This window comes from Plectropomus leopardus, chromosome 7 (assembly GCF_008729295.1).
Source record: "Plectropomus leopardus isolate mb chromosome 7, YSFRI_Pleo_2.0, whole genome shotgun sequence".
Taxonomy (NCBI): domain Eukaryota; kingdom Metazoa; phylum Chordata; class Actinopteri; order Perciformes; family Serranidae; genus Plectropomus; species Plectropomus leopardus.
This window is the reverse complement of record NC_056469.1, coordinates 27,452,123-27,480,071: the sequence shown is the minus strand read 5'-3', so window position 1 is coordinate 27,480,071 and position 27,949 is coordinate 27,452,123. Positions and strand designations below refer to the sequence as shown.

The following is a 27,949-nucleotide window of genomic DNA, read 5'->3' as shown; positions in this document are numbered from 1 at the left end:
AATAAACCAGGTCTGCTCAGATTTAACAGCACGGAGGTGAGCGTGTGTGTGTGCGTCCGTGTGTGTGTATGCGTGAGATGACGAGAGAGAGGTTGGCTTATTATCTCATGCAAGAGCCCGGACAGTCGGATAGGTCCTCCCACCGGTGTCTGCCTATTTATACGGTTAGAAACGCAGCCGGGGGTCGTGATAAGAGGACGCGACTGGGACGCAGAGACATTCATCACAGCGCGGTAAGAGATGCTGTTCTTGGTCCGAGTGTTGCGGATGCCCGTGAGTGTGTGTTTGACCTAAATTATGCAATGATGGTGACATAGCCGCGTGTCGCATGTGCTCCTTGTGCCTTATTGGATGCAGGCTGCAAGGACCGCTGCTCGGAGTCAGCAGGAGTGTGTAGTGGGAGGTTTGAGCCCATGAGGATGATGTGCATGATGGTGTAACAGACTGCATCATCCGGTAGCTCGTGCTGCAGTAAAATCTGCACATATTTATCCGTACACAGTGCTGGTTTCAAGTTAATTTCATGTCTGAACTGCAGACTCCGTGCAAACTAGCTCGAGTTGCAAAGATGAAGCTGTAGTTTTAGGCCTGTGAAAATCAAACGCGCCTTTCAAACACAGCCTATTATTAAAAAAAATAAAATAAATCGCAGAATTTTCATGCAGGGTTTTCAAATTAGCGACAAAAATGCTTTTTAATTCTATTCACCACACCGAGGATTGAAAGTGTACATTAAGTTTCATTTGTTTCCCATATAAAGCTCATAATACACAGGACACTATGTTCTAGAAAAGTATGGTGCGTCCTCTCCACACATGCTGCACAACGCGCACATGTAGGCGCATGAAAGGGCTGGAGGCTAGCACAACAGATCACAAACTACCAACAACAATAAAGTCTAATATTATCACATTTTAGCTGTGGATGTATTGGATTTTCCTCTCAGGTAAAGCAGTTTGGATTATCTGCAACTGTTTTTTGTTTGTTTGTTTGTTTGTTATTTTTATTTTTTTGGAGTTTAATGGAATATCAGATATACAAATAAAGCACAAATCTATGCTCATAATCTACTTTTGCTCTCCAGTTAAGCAACGCATATACAGCTAATCAATGCGTAAAAGACAAAACAGTAATAATAAGACAGGTAAAAAAAAAATATCAAAAATTGTCCATCACCATTAACAAAAAATATATATTTAAAATTGTAAAATTGGCAATTGATCCAACAACAGATAATATGTCTTTTTTGTTGACTTATTTAAGACACACTTTATATGATATATATACATCTGTACTGTTACTTTTTTTTTTATCTTTGGAGTTTAATTAAATGTCAAAAATACAGTGCATAAAGCACACACATTTATGCTCATCATTCATTCTTGCATTTGTCACCATTATCTAAAAATGTGTATAAATATATATTGCAAAACATCAGCAACAGCAACACAGCGCGGTTGTTGGATCATGCAGTATTTACTTCTGTCAAAAGCACGTGATACGACAGTAACTATACTATGACTTTTTAAGACATACTATATATTATATAACTATATACACATCTGAACTGTAAGTTTTTTTAAACATTGGAGTTTAATTAAATGTCAAAAACACAGTACATAAAGCACAGTGTTATGCTTATTATACATTCTAGCATTTTCACGAGAATCTTAAAAAAGTATTCAATTGTATTGTTAATCATGATACAAAAAAAAGTAACCATACTATGACTTCTTTGTTTTGACTTTTTCTTCAGACACTAAACGTGTATATATACTTTTTTTTAAATTTCTGAGTTTAATTACATGTCAAATTACAGTAAATAAAGTACATAGAGTGATTATTTACCCTTGCATTTGTCACCATAATCTTAAAAAATATAAAATTGTATTGTAAAACATAATGCAACTGCAGTATGTTGTGTCATCACATAGTATTTACATCTGTCAAAAGCACGTGATGCAACAACAGTACGACTTTTTTGTTTTGACTTTTTAAAGACATACAGTACTATGAAATTTTCTGACTTATTAAAGATACACTATATATAATATACATTTGCACTGTAAATATTTTTTACTTGAGTTTAATTAAATGTCAAAATTACACTAAATAAACCAAACACTTATGCTCCTTTTGTATTTTTACCATACTAATTTTAAAAATATATTATATATAATCATATTGTAAAACATGATGCAAAAGCAGAACAGCCTTGCTGTTGCATCATGCAGTATTTACATCTGTCAAAAGCACTTGATGCAACAACAGTAACTGATGTACAGAATATTAAGGCTACACAGGATAATAAAGGAGAGCTGCAGGTTCTGGGAACTAAATACAACCTAAACAGACACAAAGTACAAAATGCTGTGTGATTAAATAATTTTGTTCCATCACAAGATTTGGTACAAAGCTTCCCCAAAAAAGCTAGTAAGCGGACCTTTATGTGAGGCTTGTTTTGTCCTCCATACTGTTTCCAAACTATTCTTCATTGGAAGATTTTGACAAATGAGCTCAAATTTAAAAAAAAAAAATCTCAAGTGGCATAACCTGAAATCCACCCACAATAAGAGACGCATGTTACTATGCACTGATTTTAAGGTGTGCAAAGTGAAAGTTCAAGCAAAAAAAAAAACCCGAAAAAAAACCTTGTTACGTAAACACTGTGTAAACACTGTGGGGGTTGTCAAATTGCCCAGTGACATGGAAATACCAGTCTCAGCTTGCCAACTGGGGGCACGACGTTCACGAAAGAGGGCAGGCAATGTGTGGAATCCCAGTGCTTTCAGTGAAAAGGGTAAACAAGCCAACGACCAAAGACAACCGGTTACAGACACAGGTCAGACAGGGAGGGAGGAGGCGGGCGGGAGGGGTGCATGTGAAATGAGGCGGACTGCATTGGAAGCAGGGAGTCATGGGAGCTTCAAGGGATGTGAGCCAGAGTTTTGGGATGTAAGACAAAGGCGGTGTGAGCTGTGTTTGGGTTTTTATGAAACTGGGGCAAGTGGGCACTGTTGGTTGTGGGTAATGTTTTGGCGGGATTGGCTGTGTGTGTGTGTGGTGGGTATGAGAGAAGGAGGAGCTCTGTCAGCACGCCAGGTCCACATTCTCACCCTGCTGCTGTTGAAAGGGGCAGTAAAGACATAAACAGGCCCAGTGGGATTAGGGCCCACTCGGAGAAGTGATCAGGGGGGATTTGCTGCCCGGCGGGCACACAATGGCACTGTCCCGTTACGCACAAACACACACTACACATGCTCAACGGCAACGTTTCACAACAGACCTGAGCCTACACAAATCTGATTAGAACTCCCTTTTGTTTGGGAAGCGGCACCGGGGTTAACAGAGGCTAGTCTCGCCGCGGGCCATGTTTGATAGGACAGAGGGTGTGTGGACGTTGGCGGGACGGCAAAGAGAAAAGCTGGGGGCGCGTTGTGTTGTGGCGGGGTGTTTCCACGTGTATGAAGCCCCAGACAGACAGGGAGGGTCGTGGCTGTGTGTGGAAGCACAATAACAGGATGAATAACGTTTTTTTCCCTCTGTTCAGTGTGTGTGTGCGAGTCAGCTGATGATGGTGGATGGAGACAGGATCTAAGCAAACAGGAGAGAACAACAACATTGGCAGACACAAAGACAGCAAGCCGGTTTGAACCTGTTCAAATAATCTGACCCAGAAACATGGAAGCAGTGAGGGGGGGTGGGCAAAGCACAAACGGGCCTCTGCTTTTAGGTGAACATCAAATGGACGGCGACAGAAATGTCTGGAACTTTCCTCACATTTCTATCGTTCCTCCTCAGTGCCGGCTCTGGCCCAGGCTCCAGCCATGCCTCTTCTGGAAGAGACCACTCTGCGACAAGAGCACCCACCCACTGTCCCCGTGGTCATCATAGGTAAACGCTCTGCTCTTAACCTCCTGACCTTTAACGAATTCACGTTGGCCCAATCCTGCACACGTTATCCGAGGTGTGAACCAGAGTCACATGACTCAGAATCAAGTCACAAATCTGATGACTTTAGATTTGACTTAAAAAAATAAAAAAGAACTTGCAACTCAGTTTGGATTTAAACACCAATGGCTAATGACCTGAAAATACTTAATACCTTTTCCTCAAGCCATAAGATTAACCCTTTGAAACCTGGGCTAACTGACTTAATTTCTTTCAAAAACGTAGGAAGAAAACAATGAGCAAGATAGGAAGAAATGACCCAAAAATTAGCAAAAAAGTACAAGAAAATTACCTGAAAACTAGCAAAAAATAAATAAAATAAAATAAAATAAAAAAGGAAAGTTTGGGGGAAAACAACTACAATAAAATGACCTCAAAAACTGCTAAAATTACAATAATTCTGTAAAAAAAAAAAAAAAAAAAAAAAAGTATAATGTATAGTTGTCTGAAGATTTTTCCTAATGTTTGGCAAAATAATTCTTTTTGTGGGACATTTCTTGTCAAGTTGCTCAATGCCCTTTTTTTCTCATGTTTACAAAAAAAATCAAACCAATTAGCTCAACTGGTTCAAAGGTTTAAATACTTGTGAAAGGCACCTGAACGCAGCACAAGTAAAGTGATGTCAATCTAGGTTTCAAAGGGTTAAAAAGTATGCAGCATGTTGCAGGAAAGAACCATGAAGAAGCAATCTTACATTACTGAGCCCTACATTTGGTAAAGAGCCAAATGAGATGTAATGTAATGATTTGTTTAGGACCTGAAACTCAAAGTTTAACACTTGGAACTTGACTTGGGAATTGAAGGTCAGATCTAGAGACTTGCTGGTGACTTGCAAAGCCAAAACTTTGTTCTACCTCAATATTTAAAAATCTTAAAAGCATATTTCTCAATCTAAATTATATTATGTAATACTCCTTTCTGATGCTAAGCCACCATTTTGCTTTTAGGCAACGGCCCATCAGGAATTTGTCTGTCCTACCTGCTGAGTGGATACAAGCCCTACCTAGATACGGCAACTGTCCACCCAAACCCCATACTGTACAGGAAACTGCAGGAGACCAAACACCTGTCCATCACAGAACAGGTAAAAACACTTTTAAATCCTACCACATGACCACAGTCACCCCAGTGTATCATGATGGAGACTTTTTTTTTTTAGGATCTGGAATACTTGAGTGAAGGTCTCGAGGGGAGGTCGAGGAACCCCGTGGCTGTGCTTTTTGACACACTTCTGCACCCTAATGCTGACTTTGGCTACGAGTTCCCTCCTGTGCTTCAGTGGAGAAGGGACAAGCAGCAACACATCCCACATCTGGTGCTGGGGAGGGCAACACCTGGAGGTGCTTGGCATGTAAGATACAACACTTAGTCTCCCACACATTTGTAATAATCCTTATTTTCCATCTCTGTTTCACTCCCAACTTGTCAAATACCAACGCTTGGTTGGTGGCATCAGATACCGATGCACCCTTTAGCAGTGGCATATTTGGAAGCTCGTAGTAAGGGCTCGATCACACCGTGACGCATCGCACCAGGTGCGGCCGCTCCAAAGATGCCTTGGAAGCACATCCAGAAAGACAAAATGCATTTCACAAATATAAATTTACACACCGTTCCTGAAACTCCCAAACTCTGGTGAAGTACCTACAGCATCGTATTTTGATGTGTAGGGTCAGTTTTTGACAAGTTTGGAGTGAGAATGTGTTGTATTTTCAGTCAATCGTTTAGTTTTTGATCGTCCTGATAAACTGTTTCTTCTACACTTCTTCTCTCCTCAGGCAATGGAAGGGTCCATGCTGACTATCAGTCTCGGCATCTGGATGGAGCTTCCAGGGGTTAATTACAGAGACTTGACCAACGGGAAACGCAGGTACTGAGAGACAACAGGGTTAACATCAAAGACAAGTCTCAGTTTAATTCTGTGCTACCTCCGTCCTCATCTTCTCTCTTCTCCCTAGGGATGTAACCAGCGACAGAGCCACTCCAGAGGAGATCTCATCCTATTACCGTAACTATGTGAAGCTAAAGGGCCTCCAAAAGAATTTTGTTGACAACACCTACGTGACCTCTGTCCAGAAACTCTGCCGGGGGCACGAGGGGGAAGGTCTGGAAAACGGGCACACTGATCAAGGAGATGGAGGGGTGGGAGATGGTGGGAATGAAGGCTTTGAGGGAAATGGAGTTGAGTGTCTAAACAATGGAGGAGGGGGGGCTCTCTGGGAGGTGAGGGGATACCAGCAGGTGCAGAACAACACTCACGTCCCCTTCTCTCTGTTTGCTGAGAATGTAGTTCTGGCCACCGGTGCGTCCGATTCACCGGTTCGATTAGGCGCAGAGGGGGAGGACCTACCGTTTGTATCCCACAGCATCTCAGATCTGGGTTTGGCCATAAGCCGGAGAAAACTGGATATGAACTCTGATCCGGTTTTAATCGTAGGTGCCGGTTTGAGTGCTGCAGACGCAGTTCTGTGCGCTTGTAACAGCAACATAAGGGTGCTGCATGTCTTTCGAAAGAGTGTAAACGACCCAGACCTCATCTTCAAACAGCTGCCCAAGACCCTATACCCAGAGTACCACAAAGTCTACAACATGATGTGCTCTCAGACCTACACAAATGTGGCCCCCTCCTCTGCTTCAAACAGAGCCCAGGCAGCAAGTATTGCCTCCTCAGTATGTGCCAAGATGTGCCCAAAGCCCCAGCTTGCCGCAGGTAACATGGCTGGTGCTGCCGGTGTCAGCCTGTTTCCAGACTACACCAGTTTCCCCGAACACTGCGTGGTGTCCTTCCAGTCTGACATGAAGTGTTTGCTACAGGGGAACAACTCCCTCAAGGCATTCAAGATCTCCATGGCCCTGGTGCTGATCGGGACCAACCCGAACTTGTTTTTCTTGAAGGGGCAGGGCCAGTACCTGGGTCAGGATCCAACAAAACCCATCTCATGCACGCAGAACCCCATTGACATCCACCCCTACACTTTTGAGTGCGCAAAGGAGCCAGGTCTGTTTGCCATGGGCCCGCTGGTGGGAGACAACTTTGTTCGCTTTTTGAAGGGTGGTGCTTTAGGCATCGCCTCGTGTCTGCTTAAAAGACTCAAGAAGAAAGGGAAGCTAATCAGCAATGGAGGGAATAGCTTCATTTGATGGAGAAAAGAGCGGTGCACGTTGGTCACTGGGCACAGATTTCAAGCGCTCTTACCAACTGATGTAAAAGACGAAGGGGATAAGAAGAGTTTTAATTACTTAGGCAGTGCTTTTTCATCAAAGCTAAGGTATTTTACAACTTCCTGAGACCAAAAAGACAATGGATGTACACTAATTAGTTTCTAAAGAAACAAAAGACAGCTTTCAACAGTCTTGTCTGACTTCATAAGAAGTCCCCAGAAGTCCAAGCTACCATGTGCCAATGTTTTCTAGTCAATCTGTAACCTCACAACTGAATGGGACCTTATTTTCATCAGGGTTATTTATTCGTTCACCATGTGTCTTTCAATCCATCTACTAACAACAGTTACATGTCTGACGTATCACACTTTGGGTCTTATTTTAGCTTAGCCTTTAGGAGGAAAGTGCTCATAAGTAAAGACTACTGCGCTCATTCTCTTTGCAACTTATAGCTATAGTTGTGAGGGCAATCTGTGGTCCCATAGTTACAATTATTTAAGTTTATACAGCCTGGAGTGGTGAGTGTTTGCAATAGTGGATGCGCACAAGATTTATTTCAGAACATGTGACCCAATAATTTCATAGCTAAGCAATCTTAATGTTCCTGATTATTCTGAGCCTACCACTTTATTTTTCAACTACAGAGGATTCTTGTTTAGCTGCTACTGTAGGTGGCTGGAGCCATATTTAAAAAAAAAAAAAAAACTTTTAATAAATCTGACCGCTGCTTTGGTTATAGTGCTACTCAAAGGTTTTCTATGCAAACAATTTCCCTTGAAGATCTGAATGTATTCTTGGGCACCCATCGAAAATTCAAACATTTGGATGCAAGTATCTTGGCAAAAGATAAGCTCATAAAAGGATCATTCTGGTGTTTTAGTTTTTAAGTCTTTTTTTTTTTAATTTCAGTAAAATACAAACATCTTCAGATGGGTACTTCAGTGAACGGTAAAGTCTTTGACAGTCCTTATTTTTGTTTAGATTTACATTCAGAAAAACAGCAAACTTCACTGCACAGGAGACTACTAAAGGCCAAAACCAATGCCGCATCTTTAACCACCTGGCTGGTGCTTACTCTGTGCGAAAATTCAAGGGTGCAGAAGCAGGTTGCATCTGAAGTCGCTAAGTGAGCATAAACAGAACAGTATCATAGTCTACTACCCAGAAATCCTGAGTGCGAAGCTGATCTTCCTCTACTAGCTGTTTTTTAAGTGTGTATTAGGTCTAAAATGTTTATCCATATTTATCATAGACTGATGTTTACAGAGGAAAGGGAAGATATCCACCGGCTATGATTGGCTGTTTCTCGTCACATGACATGCAGCGTGCATTGCTCCATTGAAAAGTTTAACTTTGCATAATTACTGAAGTGAGATAATCAGACTGAAAGATGTATCTTATTTGATGAAATGTATAAGTAAATAATTTGCAGTTGAAAAAGGGTATAAATCGCAGTATCTCTCAATATATTACTGCAAACCTCAGCATACTGCAACATGTTTAAAATCGCCGTAATATTGTATTGTACACAAACAAAGCGGCATGTGTACAGGCCCTAAAAAGCAGGATAAATGATAAAGCCTGCTTTTTTCAATTTTTTTTAAATCCAGAAAGATTGTGAATGTGTCATCCATATGGCAGCCAACTCCCGATTCTGAGATGTGGAAATTTCTCCTCAAATGGAAATATACTTTAAAACTGTGTTATCCCATGTTAATAGAGTAGATTTGGACAAAATAAAGACAGGCATCGTGTTCACTGAGGGTGTTCTGTACCAGTAAAATGTGATTTGTAGAGAAACAGTACAAAACAAGAAACACCTGAATGGTCCTCTAACGTAAAAACTTTCAGTTACATGACGATTAGAAGATAGTAAAAAGTTAAACTGTTTTTGCCTTTATGATCCATTTATCACAATAGCAGTATTTGTGCAAATTTCATTGTCATTTTGGCCAGTCAGTTCTACCTGAACTGAATCTAGACCCAGATAGATATGAAAAAAGGCACAGAGAGGTAGACTTGCAGAATACCCATTTTTACAATCATACCGTATAGATCATTTATTTTTATATTTTTTGCAAACCAAATCTTAGCATTCTCCCTTTATTTTCATAACTACATTTTGCCTTTTTAATCATGTTGTCAGTACAACATCTGGCTCCATCTGAGAACTATTCAGTCTACCTACTGGGCAATATGTCAATTACTTGTTGTCTATCATTGCAGTCATATCATATGTTTCTCTTAATATTGTGAAACCTGGCACACAACTTTGTTTACTTCCATAGAAATTGCCAATTCAGACTTCTCCCATTAATAGGCCTATTTCTGAGATACACCAACTCGACATGTGATACAAAAAACTCTTCCATTTTTCAATAAGCTTCACAGTAAATAGCCAATATTGTTTCAAGTGCCAAGTTAGACAGATGGTGAGCAGAGACAGTAGCAATCAATTCTCCATTTCCACCAAATGTTCCTTCCTTTCAGTCATTTAAACACTCTTGGCAAGAGTGTGATGCTATATGCGATTTTTGTGTGTATGTGTGCGCTGCTCACACACGTGTCATGGTTTGTTTATTGTGTTGTGACACTTTGAACCTCTGCTCCCTTCAATACAAATATGGTAGTCAAAGTCAGTGTTGGGGGTAATGCATTACTAAAATAACATGTTACTGTAGTCACATTATTTTTTTTCCCACTAACAAAGTTAGTATTTTAACACATTACTGTATAAGTTTTGGTAATCATATAACAGTAACTAGTGGAAATGTTGTTACTTGTGTTAAAAAAATTGAATTTCTGCTGAATTATTCCTTGATGCTTTTTTCACTGACTTCTGAATATTGTTTTGATATGAATATTAAATTTATGCATGCAGGCATGACCCAAGGCCTAGCAGCAGCTGCTGTGAGCGGAAGACATGAAAGAGTACGTTTAAGGACCGCAGAGATTGGGCGACTCAAAAGTGGAGAAAACTCTTATTATTATTTTGAAATTACTAAAAGGTCCAGTGTGTAAGATTTAGGGGGATGTATTGGCAGAAATGTAACATAACATGAAAAATAGGTTTTAAGTGTATAATCACCAAAACAATTAGAATAATTGTGATTTCGTTACCTTAGAATGATTCATATGTACACGAGGAAGCGGGTCCTCATCAACGGAGCCCGACATGTTTCTATAGCAGCCCAGAAAGGACAAACGGAGCACTGGCTCGAGCCTTAGAAAAAACACTAATTTGCAAGGTGAAACTGCTTTATTCAGTGTTTTTACAGGTTTAAATCACCTGGTGTGTTGGTTTTAGAGAGGAAAAGACCTCTACAAATTATTCACTAAAAACCTCCTTAACAATTAACACAGAAGGAATTCTAACCGGCAATCTGCATTATTCCCTGCTAGATTCCAGTAAACCCCCCTAAATCTTACACACTGCTCCATTAAAGGATAAAAATATGATTCAAGTTGGACAAAACTATCCACCGCTTTTAAGTCCAAGAACAATCTGCTTGCTTAATGAAGAATCAACAGGTTTATTGTGTGTCCATCCATGTGCTTTACATTTTAGCAAAGATATGTATGGATTTGAGAAAGCAACTCGTAAGTACTTAGTAAAAAATGGCTTTAATCCCAAATTAATAAGAAAGATCCCATTATGATTTAGAGAAAAGAACTGTGTGTAAAGGTCAGTCTCTTTCTTCCATTAGGCGCTCTGCTACTCATGAAAAAAACTTTTATTTCTGCAGAAATCATGCTGAATGCTAGCACTGGCCTTGATAATGGAGTGACAGGTGGGCTTCAACAGTCTGCACAGAAATGCCGGTAAATGTTTTGGCATGACGACTACTTATCTGAGCAGTTTCAGATCTGTAAAAGTGCCTGAAGGCTCATCAGAGATTGTTAAGAAACGGCAACTTGAATCCCTCTTTGAGTTTCAGATAAAACCAGGGAACACATTTGGTCTTAACTTCAAAACGAAGGAAAAGCTGCTTTCAGCATGTAGAGTTTTGATGCTCTCTTGTACAACTGAAGAGTTTTTAATGTTTTGTATGCCGCATTTTTTATTATTGATGAATAAAACTTTGAAAAACAAAAATCTCTGAACACAAGTCTGTTTTGTTACATTGTTCGCTGTCAGTGGCTTAATTTGTGACATTTATAGATAGAACAGAGAGAACAGGAAAGGCACTGACAAACACTTCTGATTATTTTAGCAGCTATGAAGCAGTTACAGTTTTAATTTAAATCTGGAGTTAACAAATTAGGATTTCTGGAGTTGTTTTAATAGTGTGTTGATGGAGTTTGACATACTTCTTGTGGCTTTGAATGTATTCCCATTAAGATGAAGGTATTTCATCTTCTCCTGGATAGTTTGGTGGGGTTGTACCTACACACACACACACACACACACACACACACACACACACACACACACACAGAGACAGATAGAAGATTTTATCTCACAAGTACGTCCACGTCATGATGGGCTTTTAACATTCCTCATGGATCATTCCTCAATGTCCTTAGAGGCAATTTTGAACAAACAAATAAAAACAGCCCACATTAAGCGCTGTAAAACCAGGACAGTGTTTGAACAGCTTAAAGCAAACAGCCTTCCTATAAACCACGTCTGGAAACTTCGTTTAGATCTATCCCCCCCCCCACAAAAAAAAAAAAATACCGGAGTGTTTTCTTAGCAGCAGAGTCTGTTCCCCGGATACGCATGACTGACTGAGCATGACTCAGTGATCAAACAGCTCAGCCTTGACACACAAAATCAATCTCAGACTGTCTCTTTTCTGCTTAGTCAAAGAAAACACGGCAGCGCCAGCAGCAGCGCCAGCTTACATCACCTCTGTTACCTTGGCAACCGCTGTGACGAAAGAATTACTAAGTGCTGATTGGCTGAAGTGAAGCTACAGTGGTCCATAATTCTCCGTTAATTATATAACGTCTCCACCTGATGATAATGACTGAGGCTGCACACGCTGAATCTTTAATAGAGAATTTTGCTATCTCGACAAGCACATGTGACGCGTGAGGGACGAAGCAAGAGTACTAAAAAGAGACTGAAAATTTAGGGGGATTTAACCAAATTTCAACCTCAAAGAGAAACAAACTACGTAGTTAACAAAAGAAAGTGTTATAGCTTTTTCTAGCCTCCTAAAATCGGAAAGGATGCCACCGACAAGGAGACAAAGGAGGAACATTTATACGTGTCAAGACAATGTGAACACAAAAAGGGGGAAAAAAGTAAAAGACAATTACGGTTGCAGCGGTAAAGGATGCTCACACTATGATAACTGACTCGTGGTTTACGGTATAAAGTATTACACAATAATTATAATATTATTATTATTATTATTCGGAGACATAAAGTTGCAATGATTATCCGACTGATCAGTTAGTACATGGGCAGAAATCGTTTTCATAATTTTTAAGCAAAAAACAAAAATAAAGCTTTGCTGGTTTCATACTACTTAGATATGAGAAATTGATACTTTTGTGTGTAAAAAAGGATGATAAACTGTTTTACTGTTTTTTATGACATTTAATTAGCATAAGGCTTTATGAATTGATCAAGAAAACAACGGGCAGATTGATCCATAATTTAAAAAAAAAATCATCACTTATAGCCTTAGACACATGAAACGGGGAGTTGAATGTCCCCATCCAGAACATTTTGAGCATCAAACAATTAATTTCCTGCATTCTGGTGAATTTTTAACCACAAATGTGTGCATTTTCTACCTCAATTTGTTATATAAATGTCTTTAATTTTGTCAAAGTGAAAGTCCCCTGCTACTTTCGTGTTAGTATTGGCGGGGACGAATCTACACCTATGCATGGGACTTAGTTTCTAAACATTTTGAACACATAAGACCTCTCCCGATGGTTTGGGATAAACTGTTACCTCTCCTGTACTACATGAGTGAGTCATGCAGAGGGCCGTCTCTTTTCCAAGACAGTGAATGAAATAGAAAGTAACTAAAACAGCAGGAAGGTCTCAGATCTTTACAAATGATCTATAAAATCAGAATTGAGATGAAAGACATAGCCACTGTTTAAGTTTTAAACGTCAACCTAATGACAAATTATATAACCTCACAGATGTGTGACAAGTCTTAACATACTAGAAAACTTTTTAAAAGGCCGTGAAAGACGTAACAAGGTGATTTCACACTGTTTCTCACCTAAAGAGGTCATCTCCAACAGTCTCATCCTGCCGGCTCTGACGTTCCTCCTGAAACAAACACAGGCTCAAATCATGAATGAAAGGCTCGGACAGATCACAGACAGATAAGACACACAGAGTGACAACAGTACCTCAGCTGCATCTTTCAACCATTCATCCAGATCAGAGTTTTTGCCCCGGTTGTGAACCAGGAGATCAGAACCTCCGATGACGTGAGGTCGGCAGTCTGCACCCGGCACGCAGACCTGTCACATTTATAAGAAAAAAGGAAATAATTCTGTAAAGAAGGCAAACTTTTAGATTAACTTTTTTTTTGTGATTTGTGGTGGAGATTAAATTTCACCATACTTTTTTTATCCAGCTGGTCGAGACAATGTTTTCTTCAGGACGTACCTGATCAAATTTACTAACAAATTCGACATGTTTCTTCATAGAATTTCCCAAAAACTGAAAATTTTATGAAGAAAGGGAATCACTCTCTAGTGTTCTTGGAGGGGAAAAGACTATTTATTTATTTAATCAAATCTAAGAAATTTTAGACTATAAGGACCTGCAGACGGCTTGATTTAAAGTGCTGTTTCTAAATGTTAAATGCGTGTTTCTGACCTTGCGGAAACATTTGAAGTTCTTTGCGTAGCCGTTGCTGTGCGTCTTCTGGGGTTTGGTTTGGGGAGGTGCAGACACAGTGAGAGATCTAAACTCCACTAACACCAGCTTTTTGGGGAGGTCCTCGACAATCTTTGACTCCTGCAAAAACGGCACATTAATAAGTCAAATTTTGTCAGATGGAGAGTTGATATTATTTCTAGCATAGATTAATGTTGTAGAATATGAAAGAAGACAGAACTAAAGTGCTATAAAGGTCCAGTGTTTAGGATTTAGTGGCAGTTAGTTTAAGTGAAACTTGGCCACTGTGGTTTATGTGAACTACAGTGGCCAACACGAAAGTGGGATGTCCGTAGTTAGTCAGTGTGTGTTTGTCTGTTCTGCGCTCCTCTGGAAACATGGCGACCTCCATGGAAGAGGACACACTCCATGTGTAGGAAAAAAAACAGCTTCTTCTAAGGTTAAGGTTATTATACACTTTGTGAAACAAAGTTCTGAATATTATTTGCCTAAATTTCTGCCTTCCTAAATCCCACACACTGGACTTTGAATACATAACATGGTGTTCGGGTAGCTCAGACGTGAGGGTGTCCTGTGAGTCCAGGAGGGTTCAATCGAGCTTAATTAGTCGAGTCAATTGACAGAAAATAAACGCCAACTATTATGATAACTGATTAAGTAATTATTCATCCAAAAATGTCAGAAAGTGCTTTTTTCCACCTCTAAAATATAGAGATATCCCTCTTTATTTCATATCACACTACACTGGATATCTTTGGGTTTGGACTGACAAAAGCAGACATTTACAGGCATCACCTCAGACTTTGAGGAACTAAAGTAAACATGTTTCACCATTTTCTGAGATTGCATAGACCAAAGAATTAATCTAGAAAATAATCTGCAGATTAATCACTGCCCTGTGGCTGATTAATCACGAGTCCAAAACCAACATGAATATTTAAGAGTTCAAAAATATGATAGTAATTCATCAGCTGTCTGTTGTGTTTTGGTGTTTTTTGGGGGGTTTTTTTACACATAAATGCAAATTTTTGAAAAGGAACTTTTGAATTTATTTTTTTGCTTCTAGATTACACTTTATATTGGAGATTTTAAATGTCACAACAGCACAATAAGTACATCAGCTGACCACTTTTATAATTCTTGGATGCCAGTAAACACTGAAATTTGAGTTGATGCTCTGATGCTGATATGAATCAAAAATCTTTAGACTCTCGGCTCGCAGCCACAGGAAACAGTAAGTGTATTAACCTACTTTGATGCATCCAGTGTTTCCTATCCGCCCTTTACAATAATCAAAAATCCCACTTTTGACAAATAAATAAAGCAGAAAACAATTGAATTCTTAGCTATTCAAAGGGATAAAGAAGACAGAAAGATGTAAAAGTGAGGGCTTTACGCAGAACTTACTTGGACTTCCTGTTTGACTTTAACTGGTTTCAGAGGAGTCTTGGTCTCTTTTTTGGCCTCGCTAATATCTCCTTCAAGTAGCTTTAAATCCTGCAGGATTGAAGAAGTGCAACGATAGTAAAACATGACTGAATATAAAACTGAGAAATAAAGCAGTGCCGTGTGCTGAGACCGGAGGTCACTGACAGTAAATCCTCACCTCAATGAAAGACACCTCATCATCATCAAAAGGCTGGATGTTTTCACTCGTACTGGCAGACGGCACTTTTGGAGGTTTGTTCTGATCACTTTTTCTGTATTCTAAAGGATCAACCTGCTCCGTCTTGATGGAGACAATATGCGGATCAGGTATTTTGTTGTTATGTGAAGCGGACTCTTTTTCCAGGCCCACCTGTGGCCTCTGGTTCTTTACGTTTTCTTCGACGAGGATCCGCTGCCTTTTACTTGAAGAAAAAGCCTCCTCAGTATTTAAACTTTGTTTCTGTTCGGTTGATTTCTGGCCGATTGAACCGCACATTAGTGGCTGCGCTTTCTGGCGCTGATTAACCGAGGGTGGCTCCTCAAAGAAGTCCATATCCTCAGACATAAGAGACTCCAGTTCATCCATCTGTATCTCTTCCTCCATCTCCTTCCTCTTTCTGCTCCGTGGCTCCTCCTGGACAGCATGCGACCTCCTGTCTGACTGAGCCTCTGATCGCCCAAAAAGATCAGCTGCTGAGCCCTGTGCAGCCTGAGAGGCTGCCTCAGTGACTCTGCCTGCACGTGAGTATGTTTCCTTAGACGTGGCTGAGGTGTTTGGCGCCTGTGAGCTGATGGATGATTCCAGTGAAGGTCGTTTTGGCTCTGACGTGACAGCGCACAGCTCGTCCTCCAAAGGCCTTGATGACAGGATGAATCAAAGCAAAAGGTAAGAACAGAATTTTACATGTCAAGTCAATTTTATTTATAAAGCCCATTATCACAAAACACGGTTTGCCTCAGAGGGATTTACAGCATACGACATCCCTCTGCCCTTAGACCCTCACATCACCTCAGGAAAAACACCTGAAACAGGGGAGAAAAAAAGGAAGAAACCTCAGGAAGAGCAGCAGAGGGTGATGAGGGATCCCTCTTCCAGGACGGACAGACGTGTAATAGATGTCATAAATAACAACTGAATTACAATTATGACAAAAAGGAAAGAGAAAGAGAGAGGGGGAGAGATGCACAGCAATAATGGAAACAGACAGTTGTCATATTACAATAACGATAGGTGTAAAATTACTAAATGCACTCTATGATAATACTGTGGGAGTTAATAAGAGTCTCATGCGTATATTGATAGTGGCTAAAGCTGCTTTCCACTGTACTCGTAACTCAGGAGAAAAAGACCTCTGACTCAGAAAAGTGCTATGAAATGGACATTCAAATTCGGAAACTCCGAAAAGATCCATGTAGACCGAATCAGTCAAAATGACGTCACAGCAATACGGTGACGCGCACAGTGAATGGGAATTACAAGTTTGTCAATTTTAACTTTAATGTTTTGTTTGTGTTGTGAAAAGCGCTATAAAAAATTGTCCGTTTCCATTCAGTGGTTTTGTGTTTAACAGAAGTCTTTGCGAGCATGCTGCAGCCTCCTCGCCTTCTCCTCCTGTCCCTGTTAGCTACCTACATCCATGAATCTGCATTTAGCCTTCTGTAAGATCTAAAAATCGCCAACAAGTTTTTTCTATTGAGGTTGGGTGTCTGGTGCTGCGGCAGCTCATGCAGATGCATGCAGATGATGTTCAGAGTTTAGCTAAACAAACACGAGTTCTCTGCAGGCATCCATGTTTTCCCGAGCAGATGCACCGGAACACATTTTGATCGGAAGTTGGAAAAACCAACACGAAATTATCAACTTCCGACTCGCACTGGAACACAGCATAACAGCCTGCTGCTGTGGATGTGATATAAATACTCGGAGCATTTGTGGGAAAATCCAAGCATCTTTCTCAGCAGAAGAACTGTGCCAAAGGTCACATGATATTTTTGTCTCAATAGACGACATGTTTTGTTCTTGTTAAACATGTTGTGTTTGTTTCTGAAGCATAATGTAGCAGAAATATGTTACATATTTGTTTGATAGGTTTTGGATTTGCAAAACAAAATGCATTAGATTGTTTATGAACATGTGCTAGTAAATCGTAGGGCATTTGTAAAACCAAGCTTCCTACATTATTTGGCAGGTGGGATTTAAGACTTTTAAAGGCTTTAAATGCCACATGGAATGAAATTTAAGACCAGTTTTACAGAAATTAATACTGAAGTAAAAAAACATGTACTGACCTTAATTAGTCAAGGTTAGGGGGAGTTTCGTGTTATTTTAAGTATTTATTGTAACATAAAACATGACTTTTAGAGATGTTAATGCAAGAGGCATTCGCTAAATTATTATTTATTATTATTATTATTATTATTATTATTATTATTTTATTATTATTATTTTTAAGTTAAGTTTATAAAAATTGCATCTCCAAGCCTCCTTTAAAAGATTGATTTAACACATTTTAATGCCAATAAAAGCCATATCTTTACACTGATGGATCCAATGCCTTTTAAGGCATTTTAAGGATCTGCAGGAACCCTGAAAATATTTTTTTGTTAAGTTTTGGCAGGATATCAGTTCCATAATTTTAGCTTATATTGTTGCCACTCAAAGGTACTGTATTATAATTATTGTTGGGTTAAGAAGTTGTACAATTACTAAATTACTAAAAACATGCAGAAACTCTGACAGGCTGTTTAAGAGCAGATGTTTACCTTTTCTTGTTGACTGTTTGAAAGAAGCTGGTCAGAGTTGATTGTTTCTGCGGAGAAGCTTGTGGAGAGATTTTTTGTTTCTGTGGAGATTGCCTCTGTAGAAATGTCTTATTGCCACCACTGGTCCTGTGAACGGAGGGCTGCGTCCAAACGACACTACTGCCTGCACCTGAAATTGCAAAAACATTGATTACTTGGTAACAGCATTACAGGCATTCAGCTGGAGTTCCCGACTTGCTGAGAGGTGGACCAGAAGACTGATTTCACCCTCATGTCTGTCGACTATGCCTACAGTGCGTTCGCTTAGCTTAGCATTAAGACTGGAAAAAGAGGCATGAAGCTCTTCGCTCTGTGCAAAAGCAGAAAAATCTACCTACCAGCACTTCTGAGGCTCATTAATTAACATGTTTTATCTCAGAGGCTTAGAATAAGCATACGTCACAAAATGTTGAACTATTTGTTTAACTAGAGCACTCCTAAATATGTTTAAAATACAACTCAAATCTACAATAATAAAGCCATTTGACACAAATACTGGAGACCTATTTAAAAGGATCGTTATGAGATGATGGTGACTGATCCATTATACACCTTTTTTTCTTGATTAGTGCTACTGTTACATAATCTGTAATAGAATAACAAATAAATTATTTAAATTCTACCAGAGTCAGAAATATATTGTTGAACACTAAAAAGAGAAACTCTAGAAGCTTGTCTGTTGTTCAAGTGACGTACTAATTAACAACTAAAATTCAGAACACATGACATCTAAATAAAGTAAAACACAATGTTGTGATAGACGGAGAAATCCAATCAGTTTCACAGATTTCAAATAAACAAACGGCACAAGTATTGATTTGGTATCTGTGTCTCAGACTTCCAACAGAATCTGCACCAAGAGGAAAAAAGACGGATCTGTAAATCTCTGATTCCTTCGTGCAGCTACCTGTCGGTTTGGACTCGAGCTTCTTCCTCTGTGAGGCCGTGTTCTCAACCATGTTCACCGATGAGCTCAATGTATCAGACACGACGTGCTGAGCTGTCGTCTTCTGAGCTTCAGGTTTGGATCGATGGAGCAGAACGCTGCTCTGATTTTGCTTCTTCTCAGGAGTCTCCCCAACCGCCACCACCTCTGTAACTTCTCTCATCTCTGTCCTGATAAAGTACAATTACACACATCAGGCGGGCAAACGGAGCAATGAATAGGACGACTTTCACACGTAATGGATGTGTCTCTGTGAGGTCTTGTCGGTACCCGTGTGACAGCTCCGTGTTGACGGCATAAGCTGTGATGTTCTGAGATGCTGCAGGTAACACGGTCTCATTCACCGCCACGCTCTGCGACAGCGAAGCACTCGGGATTCTGGGTTTCACTTTTGGTGCCGACTCTAAAACATAAACAAAGACAGAAACAACTGACTTATTTTTCGCTCACTATCCATAAGCGCTTAATTTTAACCGCGCCCAAGAAAGAAACAAGTCAAAGAAAAATGTTAACGCAAGAAAAAAATGATCAGAAAAGGAAACTGAAAAATGCATATGTACATACAAGAATACATAAAGAAATAAATGCAGAAATAAAGACAGTAAAAAAAGGAAAAAAACAAAGAGAAATAAAGACAGACAGAGAAAAAAAAGACTTTGGGCGTTCTTTAGTAAAACAACAGCAACAAGAGAAGTTCCTCTCCAATTGTCGCGCATGCGCACGCACACACACGCACGCACGCGCGCACACACACACACACACACACACACACACACACACACATAAACACACAAAACAAACAGGCAAATCAAGAACTGTGATTTTCTTTCCGGTCCCCTACCTGACTTTGGTGTCAGACTGGATGGATTGCAGTACTCGTCACAGGAAGCATAGATTGCGGCCAAACCGATTTCAGACTCTATGATGACTCTGAAGCCTTTTCTGTGTCAGCCAACAAAGAAGAAAAAGCACCAGAGAAAGTTTTAAAGTGTTCCCGAATCATCACTTTGACAAATAAATTGCCAAAACTCTCTTAAGTGCCTCTCTACAGAAAAACAGAAGCTTGTGCAAACCTTTGAACAATGTCCTTTGCAGAGTTCGCCCACTCTGTGGTCGAGGAAGGAAGCAAAGTTTGGGAGCTGCCTGCCATAACATCGATCACACAGCTGCGTGGAGACTCCAGCAGGTCCCGCGGCAGAGAGCCCTCCTGCAGCAGCTGACTCCTGCCACCTCCAAAACTCACTGCTGCACTCAGACGCTTCAGCTGCAAACAGCATAGAAGAGCACGAATTTACACATGATGGAGTTCATCTGCAGAGCAGCTCAGAGAGACAGACTGTGTGTCTACAATGACATTATTATGACACTTTCCCTTTGTGTTAACCCCTTAAAACCTCGATCAACATCACTTTTTTTGTGTTGCATTCGGATGGCTTTCATAAGCAAACCTTTGAGCCCTGAACACATTGGTGTGATTTTTTTCAAAAATATGTGGAAAAAGGTAATGAGACACGAGAAATGTCACCCAAATTGCTAGAAACTGGTATATTTAGAAAATCATTATTTTTTAAAAAGCTCAGGACAATTACCAGAGATATATTTGCAATTGTCATCATTCTAGGCTATCTTTAAAATTATTTAGCAGAATTATTAAGCATTTTACACACCTTCCCTTCCCTTTTTTGTGCTAATTTTCAGGTAATTTTCTTGTTTTTTTTAGAATTGCTTTCTAATTTGGGGGTTATTTCTTCTCAAGTCAGTTTTCTCAGGTTTCTGAGGGTTAATCTGATCAAAGGCTCAACCCTCTAAGTGATTCATAAATATTTTAGTTCGTTTAAAAGCATTTCCTCCAGAAGATGTTCTATAATGTTCTTTTTAATGTACTCTACTCTCTCTCTAAGCTTAAAAATGCAGAAACGCTCACCCATAATGTGATACTGGTCAACTACAAAGGCCAAACAAAACAACACAGCCCTGTCGGCTGTCCCTGATGAGGTTTCATCACCTGCATACGCCCTCTGCTGCACTCGACCTCATCTGGAGGTTCAGGTTTTGATCCGTGTACGATTCAGCGCTGTATTTTTCTGTCTACAGCAGCAGGCGTTAAATAAAAACTGACGAGCAAAATGTTACACTTGTACGTCAATTAATTCATCAGTTTTAATTAAACACCATACGACAGATTTATGATTGCAGTTTTAAAACAGAAAAGATTTAGTTGTTTTCTTCATATTAAATGGATGCTTATTAGCTTGCTGATGGCATCATGTAAAAATATTCAGATGAAACTCTGGGCCCTGGTAAATTATAACTGATATTACTGTCTGAGTCAGAGAAGAAACGGTGACGTAGACACATTTTGAATTCATGAGAGTCACATTAATTTTACAATTAGATGTTCTGATACTACTTTTGCATTTCCAATACGAATTACAGAACCTAAACCTGCGTATTGACCAATACAGAGTAGTGATCCAACAACAAAAATGTAAAAGTTGTATTCCACCAACCCTGACACTGAAGCCTTCACACTGTGCAGGTTGCCTTTGATGCTGCTGTAAAATAAAGCCAATATTGCTGACAACTTGCTGATGAGGAAGAATTGATTTCTGGGAAATTGACATTTCATCAGGGTGTGAAACTACTTTTGAGTTTTTTAATTAATTACATGGTATCAGATCGATCTTTGGACTAAGGTACTTACCAATGCACTATCAAGAATTATAGGACATTTACAATACTAGTATCTTTATTAAAATCACGTTTACATTCAATTTTTTATTTGCATTTATGGTCTACCACACATTTATATGACTTTATTTTATTTTTTATTTGTCATATTTTATTCCTATATTTGAACTTGTACGATTTATGTCTTACATTCTCATTTTTCAAAACACGACTCGATGATTTTCTCCTCCTTTCTTTTTTATACATACTTCATTTGCATTGTTGGAGGGAGCCTGAGATCGAAGATTTTAATTACCAACGACTGCCTATATGTAATTGTTGTGTATATGATAATAAGGAAGTTGAACATTATTTTATAAACCGATTTAGTAATCTAGAAAATATCAAATCTATTGCGAAATAATTATTAGTTGCAGCCCATGTGAAAAAAACAAGCTCTCGACCAGAGCAGCGACTCTCCCAGAGGATCTTTGGGCTGCTGATCTCCTGGCAACTGATGTTCAGCTGACAAACATGACGCTCGCGAGATCACATGACTTTCCATCACTTCTAACACTAATGACAAAAAACACACACCTGATTCAGATGCTCATGTCTTTAACTCTCATGTGCTTTGTTATTCCTGACTGTGATGGATGACTGCAGAGCAATTACACCTGATCACCTGAACCCCTGTTATTCTGAGAGCACCAGAACAACATCAGCTCATCATTACAGAGACAGACGTAAACATACTTGTTTGGCACTGAAGAATATGAAGGTCTTTCCGGTGAAAAGCTGTTTGCGAGCTGGAATCCCTCCAAGGTTAACATCCTCTTTTCTCAAGCTGGGCTCATCGATTTCAGGGACGAAACTTAAAAATAATGAACAGCACAGACAGTGAGAGCTCAGTTCATCCTCAGTGTGTCTGTGTGTATATGTGGATGGATTGTTTTTATACCTCTCAGCTTTCGGAGGGGGTAATTTTTGCTGAGCGGCTTGGCTGAGCTCTGAGAAGAACTCCGGCTTCACGATGAGACGACAGCACAGCAGAGCAGAAATGGTCTAATGAGGAAAACAGAAAGCAAATAAACACATATTCAGAGGAAAACAAACCACATGTATCCACCTGATGAGGAAAAGATTAGATTTCTTTATCTCGGTCCAAGCCTGACAGATCCCAGTAGGTCTCAAATAACCTGGCGGGTCTGGCTGGGTTGGGACCGAAAAGAAATGTTCGCTGATTTGCCGGGTCGGTCGAGGTTTGGGCTGTACTGAGAAAAAAAAATTTAAAAATGAAAAAAAAAAAAAAAGAAAATAGTAATATTTAAAAAGAAGCAGCGGACAGCAGCTCCCTCCCCTCCTCTCCCTGTCTGCAGGGAGACAAGCAGAGGGAGTCCATTTCCACTGGAGACGGTCTTGGCTCATGGCGCCACACAGCCGATGTGACCCGGGTGTTAGAAGCTGACTAGTGCTTTTTGGGGGAGGTCAGGCTTGGGCTCAGTATTTCACGTGATCATCTCAGACGAGTTCGGGATTTAATTCACACGTGTCGGTTCAGTTTGGGTTGTATTTTTTTCGGCCCATTAAGAGCTCTAATACAAAGTCTGGTCCTGACCTTGATAGTGACTTTCGCTGTGGGCATCACCAGGTGGGTGCAGTCCTCAGTCCAGGTGTTGACCAGCTTTCCACCTAAAGCCATCAGCGCCTGAGAGAGCGACGCTTTGCCGTCATTGTCCAGACATGACGAGCACACCACTGGCCTCTGATGGTCCACACTGAGATGAAGGAGATTCACAATGCAACATGAAATTCATAATAAATGTTACTACTTCTGAGAGCGTTTGGGATAAATAAAACTGTGTGAATGCAGTTAGAATAAAAGTAAAAGGTGATGCTCGACTCAGGCCTTGTTGAGACTGCGAGCACATCTGTCATATCCAGACAGAATTAAGACCCTACAAACAGGTTTTAGCACCATCCAGGTCGACTGTGACTGGTTTAAAGAAATAAAAACAAGTCAGAGCTTAATTTCTGATGCAGAGCATAATATATGCATCCAGATCTTTCTGGTGATGCCTGGACCATAGTTTGTAAAGAGGGACAACACACTGCCCCCCAAAAGTGAAGTCAAAGCATCTTGATTGTCCCCTGGTGGCTAGCTGCAGTATAAGTCAAACACCCCATTTCCTCTATATTAGCAGATAGAAGACGGGCCAAACTAAAAACTAGTTTCTGTCATTTTAGGTAGTTCTGATCTCACTGATGTTTGTTCAAGTTGTTTCTTTTTTCAGAATAAGCTTGGTCTTGAATTTGTTATTTGGTGCTATAAAAAGGCAGAGTGACGTTATGATTGACAGCTGTGTTTGCCAATCGGTTCCCTTGCAATCAATGGTGCTGCTCGCGATTGAGTCTGACGGGTACGTGGGCAGAAATTTGATAACGTCAGTGGCTTTCCCGATCGCTACTATGCAGCATCTGGCTCCAAACAAAGTCACCAGTGCAAGGTGGCAGTGCCTGTTTCTAGGTTATTTTGCTTATTTTTTCTGCAGTTAAAGGAAGTGCAGATGCATTTGTTCATCTTTATATGCAGTCGATGATCCGGATACACAAATCCGATCTAATCACTTGCAAATAACAGTGCAGACAGTTAGTCTTGGACTAAACAGATCTGATTTGCCTGCAGTCTGAACACACCCTTCGTGATCATGGTTCTCTGATATAAAACATAACAAAGTCTCGTTTTAGTTACTTACGTGAATTTGCTTTGAAAAACCCCGAATGTCACATTGTCTCCTGACCTCAGGGTCACTGGTGTGTTCTCTGTCAACCGCTGACCGTTGACAAACGAACCATATTTGGAAACATCTTTTAGAGTCAGAGTCTGGGAAAATAAAATTCATAAGAGCAACTCGTAAAATTGTCCATCAGTCAAAGAAGCCATCCTACATCTTTCTCTTAAATCATTTATGTCTCTGTGGTTCAATTATTTATGTCTCAACAAAGCCATCCTTTAAATTAATCCTAAAATAAGAATGTATCCCTGGCTTGGAAAATCAATTAAACCTCAGCTGTAAGAGCAAATGGAGAAGACTTCAGCCTTTTGTAAACAAGTTACACCAACAATTATTATAACAATAACAATTATTTTTCCTCTGAACATTAAAATCACTTCTAGAAACTCTTATGGTGCAGCAGGATTATGAGTTGCTGAATCAAAATGCTCACAGTAAACAGAGGATTCTAATAAATGTGGATAAAGAAGAATCTGTCATAGAAGGGTTAACTCTGATATGCAGTGTATGGTTTGTGATGAATCTGGAAGGTGAGTGATGAAGTCCATTGAATGTTTTATTCCTCATTAAATAATCATTTAAGGGCTACACTTTTTTTTGAAAATATTCCTCATTTCTGATGATAATCTGTTTGGATGATTACTTAAAAATTGTGTCTTTTTCTGTGGCAGATTATATATGTTTTTATATTATATTATATATTTTTTTCGTTTATTTTTTATTTGATCAAGCTGGGTGATTCTACACCAATGCAGTGTTTTGTTTCAGTGAAGTTAGACTGGAGTAGTAGCGCCACCCTCTGGACAGATGTGCCATCACACAAGCAACTTTTTTTTCAAATTAATTCATAATGCTCTAATCTAAATGGTACACTGTCAGAGGACCTGGGTGACACGGTCAAATTAACATCCTGCAAAACATTCACGCTAATGTGAAACTATCTACGGTTTGTATAGTAGATACAAACGGTCATCTCACAGACCTGCATGGTAATACAACAAACTGAGCATCATTTTAACCTCCAATCTGTCAGGAGGACTGTCTCTGAAACTACTTAATCTCAGCAGGATTTACCTGGTTTAATATGGGTAAATAAAAATAAATAAATACAATAAATTACAGAAGGTGGTCATGACATTGACAGGGAAAATTATACCAACTTTTGTGTAAACGGTGTCAGAGTTCTTCAATCTGAATTAGTTGTCTTTTCAATGTTGTTGTTTCTTGTTTGCATAACGTAAACTTTTCTATTTGCATCTTGATATAAATGCAAGCTACAGTTACATTCTGATATGTTTATATATATCAATTTAACTTTCCAATGCATTTGCAATAACATACATTCTATCGATTGATTTATTGCACAGCCATGGACACACAGTAGGCTCAACATGGAGGATGCTGCACATATGATGTGCACATATGATGTGCTCGGCCAAAAATCTGGTTGATAGCAGATTCTATTGAACACATTCAAAAATAAACTATATAATGTACAAGAATTCTTTCTCTCACCTGGTCAGTCGCAGTGAGGTAAGCGTGAGCCCTGCTGATGGACTGGTCGTTGGAGAGGAGGATGTCACAGTTCTTGCGCCCCACCACGTACTCTTTACTGGAGAGGAGATAGTGGGTCTCACCTGTGAGTGACAGGAGAGAGAGAGTTATGGACCGTCTAATGTAAAAATCACAAACATTTTTATAATGTTTTATAAACTCATATATTACATGACAAGTTGTAAAAGAATAAAGAGAATGTGACTTATTATGTGTGCCAATCCTCTTTCAATAAATGTGTCTCACTGTGCACTAGAGCTGGCCAATGTTGAGAAAATACCACAATATGTTTGACTCAGTCGGTACTTGGTAATCAGTAATGTGACAATCGAACATTATTTTGTGTCAGCTGGGGCTCAGCTGGAAGCGTGGATCAGTGAAGGTTGGTTGATAAAATCCAGCTTCTCCTCAACACTTAAGTCTAAACTGCTGTGGATGGTCTGGCAGCTCTGCAGGGGTGGCTGTGTGTGTCCTTTAATGAAAGGCATACGTGCTGTATGTGTTTGTAAATTTCTAAAATTGTATAATTCAAATGCAAAGCCACCTCAATCACCAAGAAGATATAATATATTACACTGCACAATAGATATTCACACTCAAATTTGGAAAATAGTGAATTATAGTAGGACAAAGATCCAATTTGCATTTGAAAACAATTTGGGGAACAAGATCTAAATCCAGATTTATTTATTTAAAAAAACAAAACAGTTGACCAAGGTACTGTGAAGAAATAAATTTTTTTAAAAAATAGCAAAACTATAAAAGCAACACAGGAAAACACAGACACCAGTAAATGAAATTAAATAATAATACTAATAACAATAATAACAATTATAGTAAATAACACAAAGAACATAAAAATACAGAAATACAAAGGCCAATTTAAAGATGCAAAATGCAAAGCAAAATGTCCAATTGTAGATCAGTGGAGCTGCAACCACCTTTTAGTTTCAATATCAACATCTGAGAGGCAAAAGGGACATGTTCAAATGTCTAATGTATAACTTTATGCCAGCATCTAAATGATGATTGTGTGGATAAATACTAAGCAGCAAACATTACATCTAATGAAGATAATCTGCCCTGCACTTCATGCTTCATGTCTGGGATCACATGTCTAAATACTAAATGTACCTGAATATGTCACGACATGTGGAGACTTTATATGTAAAAGTAACTGACTGTGTGTTTTTAACTGCTACCTATGAAGGGGCAGTGGATATTTAATTGCTCTGAACCTCATTTTGAACAGTGGCATGTTTAGGCGAAATGAATCTGGACATGAGCGTTTGTAATTAAAACCAAAACATACGCAGCTCGTCACGTTACCTGCAGTTAAATAACGACAAACAAAAAGTAAATCACACCCATGCTGCCAAAAAACACACTCTTACATTTCGATCAGTTCATTTTTTCATCTTTATCTTTAGTTGTTTGATCATAACGTTTCAAGGCGTGAACTTTAACCGCTAACTGTGTGTTTAGCTAGCACTGAAACGCTAACATCGACGGGTAAAGTTACCTCCGGGCTCCAGCGGTGACAATATCCACATTTTACTGCCTTCAGGTGCCTTTTCATATGTTCAAACCACCATAGTATCAGAAGTAAGGTAACTTTTTAGGACAGGTAGCACATTTCCAACGATTGTTATCAACAGAGTGGAAATTCACAGCGCGCCATCGTGTGACGTACAAACCCTGCGCCACTGCTGTCNTAACTTTTTAGGACAGGTAGCACATTTCCAACGATTGTTATCAACAGAGTGGAAATTCACAGCGCGCCATCGTGTGACGTACAAACCCTGCGCCACTGCTGTC

The 27,949-nt window shown here is 39.5% G+C and overlaps 2 protein-coding genes across 2 annotated transcripts; one reads left to right on the top strand and one right to left on the bottom strand.

Annotated features, from left to right (window-relative positions):
- Nucleotides 1–208: 208 nt before the first annotated feature.
- On the top strand, nucleotides 209–7,328 carry osgin2 (oxidative stress induced growth inhibitor family member 2). The gene is made up of 6 exons (XM_042490491.1): nucleotides 209–233; nucleotides 3,802–3,894; nucleotides 4,899–5,035; nucleotides 5,111–5,302; nucleotides 5,730–5,821; nucleotides 5,910–7,328. Exons 2-6 carry the CDS (start codon nucleotides 3,828–3,830, stop codon nucleotides 7,090–7,092), a joined length of 1,671 nt encoding a protein of 556 aa, XP_042346425.1. The 5' UTR covers nucleotides 209–233; nucleotides 3,802–3,827; the 3' UTR covers nucleotides 7,093–7,328.
- A 3,828-nt stretch (nucleotides 7,329–11,156) lies between these two features.
- nbn (nibrin) lies at nucleotides 11,157–27,805 on the bottom strand. The gene is made up of 17 exons (XM_042490415.1): nucleotides 27,654–27,805; nucleotides 26,093–26,214; nucleotides 24,539–24,666; nucleotides 23,401–23,560; nucleotides 22,744–22,847; nucleotides 22,539–22,656; nucleotides 20,186–20,376; nucleotides 19,954–20,054; nucleotides 19,383–19,515; nucleotides 19,074–19,282; nucleotides 18,128–18,296; nucleotides 15,543–16,221; nucleotides 15,344–15,433; nucleotides 13,916–14,056; nucleotides 13,441–13,554; nucleotides 13,308–13,357; nucleotides 11,157–11,500 (listed from the first exon to the last, which is right to left on the bottom strand). The coding sequence occupies exons 1-17, from the start codon at nucleotides 27,682–27,684 to the stop codon at nucleotides 11,467–11,469; spliced, it is 2,574 nt and encodes an 857-aa protein (XP_042346349.1). The 5' UTR covers nucleotides 27,685–27,805; the 3' UTR covers nucleotides 11,157–11,466.
- Between the last annotated feature and the right edge of the window lie 144 nt (nucleotides 27,806–27,949).